The following is a 10,417-nucleotide window of genomic DNA, read 5'->3' as shown; positions in this document are numbered from 1 at the left end:
ATATATATCATGTTTTTACCTTTACCAATTTATACCTTTATTCCTTTGTTCTTTGTCATATTTTTATCACTTATCAATAATACGTATATATCAGATATCTCGTTCATCGCTTTAATATACAGTAAATAGATATTTCGTTTAATAATGGAATATATAAATGTATTTCATATTCGGTGCACACTTTTTTTTCATTTTTGGAAAACGTTTTTTTCTTTTTTTAAAAAGGGTTTTTAAGGATTGTGATTACGGTAATGATTTAAATTTTGAAAAGAATAAAACTGAAACGAAGAAAGTATTGGTCTTTATGATTGTTAATTTGAAGGGTAAATGGAACATCATTAACACTCATGATGATGTTAGATGTTATGACATGGATACGTTTCACCATGTGGATGATGGTTGGTGAGTATATTACGAAAAGTTGAACATATGTATATTCGTAAATGTATTTAAATGTATTGGATTCTGTTGTATATTATCACAGGTTTGAGCATATATATTTCTTATATAACGTGCACACGCACGCACGCAGAACGACTACATGCATATGTATATGTCACATATATTTATATTTTTATTATATCCGATACTTTTATAAAGTGAAAATTTGCACCAATATTTGCAAATATAACTATCATAATATATATTCATTTAAAAAACATGAAAATGTTCGAAAATAGCATATAAAATAATACGAATGTAACCTTATTGCTAGATTTCTATAAATACTATATTGTGTAATTCAAATCATGCTTATTGCATAATTAAATAATACATTATTTCATTTTATATCAGAATGTAAGTATACAAATTTTCATTCTTTATGATCATAATTCATTTACATCCTCCCACGATTTGTATCAAAATAATATTTGCAAGTACTGTAATAATTATTATTTAATTATATTGTAGGATATTTTTAAAAATAATATCCATGTTGCCATCAATACTACATACTGATGAAAGCAATTAAATGAACGGTAATGCAATTGCCTTGTTATTGATGAGAGAGCATTGGGTCATTTTGCTGTTAATCACGTTACTCCAGAATGGCCTTGGTGTTACATGATTATTTCGAATATTTGTGATGCCAGATGCTAAAAAAGGAAAGTATTGACAAAAATATCTTATTGGTTATGCAATATTGGCCAATGATCCTTTCATCTTTCTTTCACCTGATTTCCAAGGTGGAAATATTTGCAGCTGATTTTCCGGGATAATTGATATAGAGAATTGTGGTCCAGGTTGCTGAAATATTGCTCTCGAAATAGATTTCTTGAAAGCTGGCGGTAAGTTTAGAGAACCTGCAACAAATTTTTAATTTAGACCTAACATTTTTCATTTGTAACTTATTGTAAATAATAACACTTGTTGACGTACTTGTTATATCATCTCCCAATGGAACTTTGCTCGCCTTTCTCGTGTGGCGATTGTGTTTCTCCATTTTAAATCTTCTCATAAATCTTCGACAAACATCAGACACAATTTTTCCGTCGAGATTTACTATTCACAAAGCAAGCTGATAATCGAATGATAAGAACGATAATGACAAAGAAATGATTTGTGTAATTTTACCTAAGGAGATGCTGTTAGCAATCAGATTTTCCCTGTATCTGTAAGATCGTACAACGGGATTGTCTTGTAAAGACAAATCTTTCAAAGCCGTTAATGTACTTATCGTCGTAGTCAAATCATCCATATCACCGATGAGATTATTTTTCGCTTCCAATATATTTAATTCATGAAATCCTACCAAATCTTTTAAAGATGTCATCTTGTTGCCAGAAATATCAAGACCTTTCAGACACATCTACGTAAAATAAAAAAAGCATATTTATAATATACGTAAATTTCAACAGTTTTGACATATAAATTGTAAATACTTACGGATAAAGTAAGAGCGCTGCGTGGCTCAAAACATAACGATTCACCAGATGGTATCCTTTGATTTTCAATATGCAATTCTTGCAACTTCTTCAAATTCTCCAGTCCTTCAACTACGATAATATTATTGTGTCCTAGATAAAGCTTTTGAAGATTTTGCAGAGATTCCAGATTTTCCATTTTCGTTATGGCATTGTGTTGTAAATATAAATGTGTCAAATGGCATGCAAAATCTAAATTCTTTATTTTTGATATATTATTGTTTTGAAGATGTATCACTTTCAAGTTTTTGTAGACGGCAAGATTGCCCTATGCAAACACGAAATTTTATATAGAGATAGATATATATGAATGATTTATTAAGCCAACATAACTTACAATATTGCTGATAAACATGTCGTTCATATGCAAATGCGTCAACTTCCACAAGTCCTCCTTGTTCATTGTTTTACTGAGTGATTTTCTAGTCAATATTTGAGAACATTTTTTCTCGACCATATCTGTCGTTAATTTTACCATGATTGCAAACAGAATAGAATAAAAAAAGTACGAAAAGTATTCTGTAAAAATGATCACGATGTCTCATCGATCAAACGCTGAACGTAACGATGAGGCGTCGTGTAAACGTCACATGAACGTCGCGCGCGCGCGTATGTGTGTAGTGTGTGCGCATCATACAAGTTACATATTTTATGCAAGTTTTGAGTTTCGTGTTGCATCTTTATGCCACAATAATATAAAAAGAAATTTATTTATAATAATTTCGCAAATTATAGTACAATACAATTCTATAAATATAATAATTGCAACCCAGTTGCTAATACAAAATATCTCTTCCTCATTTTTATCTTTGCGACGCAGATTTTTGTACAATAGCGATGCTCTGGAAACGTAAGAATAATAAATTTACTTGTTGTATATATACATATTATATTAATTTTTATCTACAGGACATAGTTTATAAATAAAGAAAAGGGAAACAGAGAGAAATGCAACTTACACGTGCAACCGTGAGTACTCCTTTAGAAGATAAATGATTCAAGTTCTCCACGAGTTCTGTTATTCGACACGTTTGGTTAATTGTCTGAAAAGAATTGTTTTTACAGAATTGTCATTTACTGTTTCCGTGTACAAAAAAAAACTTAAAATAATTAATTTAATTACCTCCAAAACGAATTTTCTCTCGGACTCGTTTAAGAATGGCAGAAGCGCGGCGGCCAGATACGCTTGTTTACATTGAAAACAATGTCTTATAATAACGGTGAAGTCTAATTCGTGTGCCATAGGACACGAATACAACAGGCAGATCGCCTCTACGCAATTGTTAAGTTGCTCCTCGCTCAGATTCACATCCATTTCTCTGAATGGTTCAGAAACAATCAACTGCCATCCTAGTTTATAGCCGTTACAATTTACAATGACGCTTTCGCTCCGTACTTGTAACAAAATCTTTTTTAACTCGTTTACCTGAAAATACAATATAAATTGATATAAATTTTCCACGAGATGCACAGTATCGGAGAGTATAAATTAGTCTTCGTACCATCCGCAATTTCGTCATTTGGCTCAAAGTGCCATCCCACAGGAAAATATCGTGCACTTCGAATTCGATGCAAATTTGCGCTATGACAGAGAGAGCACACGGCAAATGACGCTGACTCTTCCATAATATCTGAACAAGCTCCCGTTTAGAGCACGTCTCAAACGCATCGACGCTATAATACAATCCCAACGATTCCAACTTGCTGACGTACTGTAACGACTTGGTGTACCTTCTAAACGTACATATATCTTGCTTCGTTAATTCCTCCAGAGTAGCGGTGTCGACGATAGTCTGTAACACCCGAAGCGCTCGATATCGTACGTTGTAATTGTATTCCGTCTCGCCGTGGCGATGGCCGAAGCCTATGTTTACGAGGAATTGCGCGAACAAATCCGTGTCCCCATATTCAAGCATGTAGCACGCTCTGAGCAAATTATCTTCATGATCCATGTACTGGTCGGGCTCTTTCAGCGCTGGTAACGTTTCTGTAAAACTCTGGTATAATTCGGTGTACTTGACGTTGGGTTGTAACCATTCCTGCAGCAAGTCCAGGCGCAGCTTTATCACGTTCAATGAAAATAACGCGCCGAGCTCGTTAACGGCAGCGTTAATGTCAGGTCTGTAATTAGTTGCGATTCGATATCGTGACGGTATACCCCCGTCATTGTACAATTCGTACACCAGTTTGTACGGGTTTTCGATTAAAGCAAGATAACTGTCCCTCTCCAATCCATGCGTACGTAGGATGTGCTCAGCGGTAAATCTCAAGTATTTCGATCTAATCTTTTCTAACATTCCTTCCTCGAATTTTATAGAATTCTGCGCCGCCTTTTGAGCGTATTCGTAGCATTCTTTCGCGGCAGCAACGCGATCCGCGCCCGAAGGCGTGTGATTCACGACGTAGTACAATGCTGCGGTACCGTAATAGAATCCATCAGAGTCAGTGATTCGTTGTATGCACTCCTTTATATCTTTCAGCAACGTGGTGTTCTTCGGATAAAGCGACCACGCATTCTTCGATTCCACCGAATTATTTTCCCACGCGCGAGTCATTTCACCCTTGATAGCCAATGTACACACGAGATGTGTCTGCAACTTGAGGACGGACGCGATGTCGAGCCACTTGTCGTACGTTCTTAAATTTAACTCGGGAGTGATAATCTTCCATATGTCGACATTAAGCAGGAACGGAAGTCTCCATTGAGCTATCGGCGGTAATGAGCCATGCCCTGGATTAAGGTGTATCCATTCATCAAGTTCCATTGGTGTGGGAGGCCCGTTCCGAGTGTAATTTTGCAAGAAGCACAGGTAATCCCTCTTTTCCGCACCCTTGTCCCCCACGAGATCCATCAGTATGAGAAATACCTCATAATGATAAAAAGTAATTTGGTCCCATAATGTAAGAATGCTTCGCTTTAGCATAGATTTATCTTCCAGTTCCGCAATAATTGCGTCACACTTCTCCCTTAATTCGTTTACTTCGTCATTAGAGATAGTCAATTCTTTGCTCCCGTTTGTATCCAAGACGGTGATTGTTGGTTTCCACGTTTTTAACAATGTTTGTAGATAAAGCAAAAGGCAGTCGTTAAAGTTAAATCCGAAGCCGCAACAATAGTCCTTCAGTAAAGGCATCACATTCTTCTTATTACTGCTCACAATCTGTTGCAAGATTTCCCGTTTGCTTGAAGCATTATTTATCAAGACTTCTTTATACGCTACCGAGTAATGTGACAATCGCTGTGCCCAGATATGCAGTAGTTTGTAACCTTCGAACGTCTGCATCAGCGACCGATTCTTCGTCAAGCGTGAATATTCATATCCCAGAGTCGAGACTATGGAGTGTCGAGTGTAATCAGTTTGAAATGACACGCACGCTGTAGACAGCCAGTTGCACGCTTCCTGTTCGGATAACATAAAGAGACACGATAGTCCTAAATGCAAGTCGAACGATCGTCCAGTACACAGTTTTCTCAATAAATTCGTCAAGAGTTGCGACAACATCGAATTCACTTCCGTGAGCGTCGCTTCGTCCCTCACGGATCTGTTCCGATACATAAAATAAAACGTCTTGAAAATTTGCAATAAAGAATAATCGTTGTGTTGAAGTTGCATCTTCTTTGTACGCTCCAGGAAGTTATTTAACGGTTTACTCACTTCTTCATTACAACTTGCAACGTCGTTATCGCTAATTCGATCTGAATGATGCAAGTAAGGAGATATTACGTCTTTGTACAGCGACAATAATTGATCCGGTGATATTGTCTGGTCTTTATATATCGTATACAGCTTCCAAGATTGCGGTACGTCTCCTGGCTTTACGTCCGAACATTGCTGGATAGAAAGGCTTGGACATGCACTGATGCAAGTATAAAGCGTCAATGCGGATTGTAAGTCACCGTCTTTACAAGTACTCAATGTCGAGGCGCTTAAATTCTTAAGAGCTTCTACGACACTTGTGTTTGTAATAGCATGTTGCAGTACTGATAGACATATTTTGTTCGTATCTTTGAATCTTGGAATGTTTGACATCATGTTCAAATTTTGATCACCATCGCACACAAGTTGCTGCAACACGCTCATATTTCCCGTGCGTTCGACGAAGGATAAAGTTGCATGTGATCTTTCTAATCCTAGCAATTCAGCAATCCTGACAATCTTTTTGTGCATTATCGACAAATTGTCTTCGTTCACGTCTGGAAGCAACTCGGTGATACAATTATGCAATATCAGCGACTTCTGCATGCGATAATCCTTTAATGAAACGTCAATCTTGTACTCTCTTTTCAACGCGTGAAGCGACTTCAAATCCTTTATCGTGTCAATAATGTCGTTGCAGCGGAATGAACAAACACTCGATCGTGTTAGCAAATTTTGTATTTTAAACTCTAGGCAGCCCAGTATTTCTATGTGGTAAGCCAGAGATGTTGCATTTCGAAAGGAAATGGCTGCGACGATAAAATTAACGATTCCCTCATAGCAATCTAAAGCATCGGTAGTATCATTTTCTAAGTGTTGTATTATGTCCAGCGCTCTCTGCACGTTTCCTTCTTTTAATCGAACGTTTATGCATCGACAAAATGCATCTTGTCTCAACTGCCGATCGCTTGTAGTCAAAACATCTAAATCGTCAACCATAGAGTCACGATTTTCTTTTATTATTTCTTTTATTACGAGTGATATCAATCTGTTACTCACGTCGATCGTTGTACATCCGTATTTCTTCAAGATGAGCTTTATCGGAACGTAGTCACGTTCAATTTTTATCTTGAAAGCTAAGCTGTGATCGAAGTTGCTACCTTTTTCTGCTAGTGTAGCTATAGTCGAGCTCCACGGCACCGGTGCTTTCCTTAAAACGGCCAAGATTTGCTCCAGTTGGTTCCCTCTATCACATATAAGGCCTACTATCGTGGCAACTCTTTTTTCCCACGCAGCTTCCTCAGCAACCCGCCAGCTGTTTGAATCCTTTATAACTCGCTGTACATACGCACAAAGCACGGTGTCGTTTTGCAAATTGTTGTTGAGCATGTATCGCTTCAGGAACGTATTTACAAACTTCACAATTTCGTCAAGCTGTATCTTATCCATCAACGTGTGAATCGCTTCTATAGGCGAGTCAACATACGTATCGAGAGATACTCTCAGTCTGTAATCATCCTTCAGTTGTTGAATGTCGGATATTGCCTGAAGCAGATACATAAACCTTTTCAGCGCAGAGTTTTGACATTTATATTCCTGATGGAAGTACACGGATTGCTGATTATCTCCAAACCTGAGCAGTTTTATCAACTTATTGGCAAAATCTGTGCCAATCTGTGGCCACGCTGTGCGATGAGATATCTCAAGATACTTCAATTTCCTTGAACCCCAGGACACAATCTCGTCCAATGCGTCGGGTAGCAGGGATAACAATGTCGGTATAAAATGGATCAGCCAGGACCATAAGCATGACGGAGTCGTATCTTCGGGCAAAGCGATGAAAATATCCCGTACACCCTGCGCGGATACGTGCCTCATTATGTCGGAAAGATGTCTCGTCCAGATTAAGGTAGCGGATTTCAGCTGACTCATGTGCAAATGGTCCATGAATTCTTCCAGCAAGTTCGTTTGCGAAAATCTTATCCATTCTTTCATGGCTGCATCGTCGTCCAGTAAGGTATCCACTTCAACATCCTGGATCATCTGGAACGTTTCGAGTCGGTGTAACGTGTCGTTTATTAAGGACAGATTAGTATACAGCCGATCATTAGGGCCAGTATTTCCTTTCTTTATACTTCGCACTATTCGTTCGCGCGCATATAAATATATCTGCTTCATCTGCATGTAATCAGAAATGAGTGCTTTGCTGCAACATTCGGTTACGTATTGCACATCTAGTATTTTGTCTAGAACGTCTATCAACGCGTCCATGTTGACTGAATCAGGAGCAGACTTTGCCCACGGACCAAGCTGTTCTATGAATAACGCTGCTTTGGAGCAGTAAATAGATTCCATGGAAAGACCCAATCTTCTCGCAAAACTTTCAGCTGCGTCGAACTGCCTCTTTCTCAGCAGCCTGGCTAAACGCATTTCGGGGATACTCTCCGATATGGTTTTTATTCGGAATGCGTCGACAACTTTATTCTCGGTAGTAATACCCTCTACATAAAATATGTTACCAGGCGCGTGCAAGGCTTCGAACAAATGCGCGGTAACAGAAACATTAATCTCCAATTTCTGCTCAAAATCTGGAAAAGAAAACGTATATACAAATTACATTGCGTTTATGTAAAAGATAGGGGCGATAGAGCACACCGATAAATTTATTCACCTGGATATGAAATATGACATAGTATGTACATGGCGCGATTATGCTTGCATTCTGTTAAAAATAAAATGTCACAATAATCATCGTGTTGTATTACAGTAAAATCTAACACCAGACCTTCACATATTTTCAATCCGAGCAATGTATTCGAACATATAACACTTAGGACATTATCCGTACGCAGACAAAGCATACTGAAACGAGATAATTTCTTGTGTTATTTATTCCAATAAAAAATATGAAAATGACACAGCGCAAATTATATTATTTTAAAAAAAGTTCAAACACTTACCTGCTGTAATTCAGGAACTTAACTTTTTTATAACCAAAGGAGAACGTGCTCAAGTTACAATATTGTTCATCAGGCCAGGTAAGCATAGAATTCGTTCCAACCATAGCTATCAAGAATTTTTCCGACGATGCATGTACCGTAGCATTAAGAAACTGTATAAAAAGCAATTATCAATAAAACAACTTTACAACATTGTGATTACAACATTGGGGTAAAAACATGCATTTGCATTTCCACATATTGCGTCGAAATCAGATTTCGAAATAAAACATAACACATTACATTGGTCTGCAATGCATGTTTTTACCTTTAAGTAAAATCATAACACATTATGATTTGACTTTAAGTAAAATCATAATGTGTTATGATTTTACTTAAGTGCCTAATAATGCATACGCTCCTACTAAAGAAATTCTTTTAGGAAATGTGTTACCTCCGGAGATGTGAATCCTTTAAACAACTCGGAACATTGAATATTTGTTGTGTGATCAATAATGGCGCTTTTATCACCACTGGTAAACGCCATTTCCAACGTTTTAAGACAGATATTGGAGAATCTGAAATTCTTAGATAATTTAAATCTGTGAACTAAAATATAGTAGGATATGCACACACACAATATAAACAGTATGTAATACCTGTAAATAGCACCAGTGTTCAGGACAAGGATTATAAATGTTTCCTCACCTTGATCTTTCAAAAATATTTCCATTACATTATTCTGATTATCCGGCACAGATCTGTACATAACCAATATATTTTTTATATTTTTATGCACACAATTAATGATTCAAAAACCAAATATTTATAGATTATAGATATTCGATACGTACTTTGTAAAAATAACTTTTCCATTCGATAAATGCAAGCAATACAGCATTCCGGTTGTAAGCACAACAAATAAGAAGAAACCATTTTTAGAAATGCAATAACATGCTATCGTAGAAGGAAAACTGATATTACATAGTACTTTGTCGCAAGTCTCATCGTTAAAAACTGTAATAGATTTGTCAATCGCTAGGCATAGCTTGGAATGTTGAAGGGATGCTAGAACGCTCGGTTTTTGCTCCACCTTATCAAGAAAATGCACGTTAACACACAAAGAATTTGTTAATAATAATATTTTAACATTTTATTACCGTAGCATTAAAAAACTGTATAAAAAGCAATTGTAGACTAATATATAAATATAATATAAATGTAATATTTTTAAATAATTATAGACACAATTTATACGTTTCGCGTAACATCTCTAACACGCATTCACAAATCAAGAAAGTAAAAATGAAAAATGATAAATTGTAAATAGCGCTATAACGCGAGTAGGCGCATGCGCACTTTGCAAAGATTTGAACACTGCACGTTGAAATAATTAATATCGCGAATACAATTAACCAGCTAAACATAAGACTTGACAAGTTGTTTGTTCTGGAGTATTTTAAATTTTTACTTCCTTACTTTCACTGAATAATCTCATGTTTCGCTCGCGGAAGAAGATCAACGTGAAAGCCATCGTGTAACCGTCAAAACTGACCGAGCTGAAATCGGACGTGACAGGATAGTACCTTTTCAAGAGATTCGATCGTTGCTACGGTGTGCGTCTCGTACAACGAACCATTGTTCTCGGCAATTATCCGCGTGCCAAAGTTGACGGTCTCATCATCGGCGTCGAAACCCGCCTGCACCCGGCTCCATGAGGCCATTTTCGAGAATTCCTCCGAATTCGTCCGACTTTTGTTGACCGCCAAGACTGGAAATAACAAACAACAAGTCCTCTCACGGAGAATCAAAAAAGTACTAAACGGAATTCAGCACGAAAACGTCAATTTCTGTATTATCGTTGATCGATAAGTCGACTGAACGAGTTCAGTAAATGTAAATGTGTAGTTCAGTG

The 10,417-nt window shown here is 37.0% G+C and overlaps 2 protein-coding genes across 6 annotated transcripts; both read right to left on the bottom strand.

Moving 5' to 3' along the window:
* Positions 1 to 204: 204 nt before the first annotated feature.
* Positions 205 to 2,403, bottom strand: LOC105283184 (protein phosphatase 1 regulatory subunit 42). The gene is made up of 6 exons (XM_011345717.3): positions 2,263 to 2,403; positions 1,888 to 2,193; positions 1,576 to 1,810; positions 1,381 to 1,503; positions 1,176 to 1,304; positions 205 to 1,097 (listed from the first exon to the last, which is right to left on the bottom strand). The coding sequence occupies exons 1-6, from the start codon at positions 2,401 to 2,403 to the stop codon at positions 970 to 972; spliced, it is 1,062 nt and encodes a 353-aa protein (XP_011344019.1). The 3' UTR covers positions 205 to 969.
* Positions 2,404 to 2,588: 185 nt separating this feature from the next.
* Positions 2,589 to 10,324, bottom strand: LOC105283185 (kinetochore-associated protein 1). 5 transcript variants are annotated; one of them, XM_011345720.3, is made up of 11 exons: positions 10,089 to 10,324; positions 9,487 to 9,595; positions 9,357 to 9,369; positions 9,162 to 9,263; positions 8,957 to 9,080; positions 8,524 to 8,675; positions 8,235 to 8,425; positions 3,428 to 8,151; positions 3,049 to 3,351; positions 2,885 to 2,968; positions 2,589 to 2,767 (listed from the first exon to the last, which is right to left on the bottom strand). In XM_011345720.3, exons 1-11 carry the CDS (start codon positions 10,224 to 10,226, stop codon positions 2,729 to 2,731), a joined length of 5,979 nt encoding a protein of 1,992 aa, XP_011344022.2. In that variant the 5' UTR covers positions 10,227 to 10,324; the 3' UTR covers positions 2,589 to 2,728. The 5 variants fall into 5 exon arrangements, with proteins under 5 accessions (XP_011344022.2, XP_011344021.2, XP_011344024.2 ...); XM_011345719.3 differs by having other exon boundaries at positions 9,357 to 9,595; XM_011345722.2 differs by lacking the exon at positions 9,487 to 9,595 and having other exon boundaries at positions 10,089 to 10,175.
* Between the last annotated feature and the right edge of the window lie 93 nt (positions 10,325 to 10,417).

Source organism: Ooceraea biroi, chromosome 3, assembly GCF_003672135.1.
Source record: "Ooceraea biroi isolate clonal line C1 chromosome 3, Obir_v5.4, whole genome shotgun sequence".
Lineage (NCBI taxonomy): Eukaryota > Metazoa > Arthropoda > Insecta > Hymenoptera > Formicidae > Ooceraea > Ooceraea biroi.
The sequence above is the reverse complement of the archived record's forward strand: the minus strand, read 5'-3'. Positions and strand labels throughout refer to the sequence as shown.

Excerpts from the sequence above, each read along its gene's own strand:
- LOC105283184 (XM_011345717.3), bottom strand. The coding sequence starts at position 2,403 with ATGGTAAAATTAACGACAGATATGGTCGAGAAAAAATGTTCTCAAATA. Across the intron at positions 2,194-2,262 it reads ACATGTTTATCAGCAATATT|GGCAATCTTGCCGTCTACAA; the intron begins GTAAGTTATGTT and ends GTGTTTGCATAG. Across the intron at positions 1,098-1,175 it reads ATTTCCACCTTGGAAATCAG|CATCTGGCATCACAAATATT; the intron begins GTGAAAGAAAGA and ends TTCCTTTTTTAG.
- LOC105283185 (XM_011345719.3), bottom strand. The coding sequence starts at position 10,226 with ATGGCCTCATGGAGCCGGGTGCAGGCGGGTTTCGACGCCGATGATGAG. Across the intron at positions 9,596-10,088 it reads CGATCGAATCTCTTGAAAAG|GTGGAGCAAAAACCGAGCGT; the intron begins GTACTATCCTGT and ends TTTCTTGATAAG. Across the intron at positions 9,081-9,161 it reads AACACTGGTGCTATTTACAG|ATTCTCCAATATCTGTCTTA; the intron begins GTATTACATACT and ends TAAGAATTTCAG.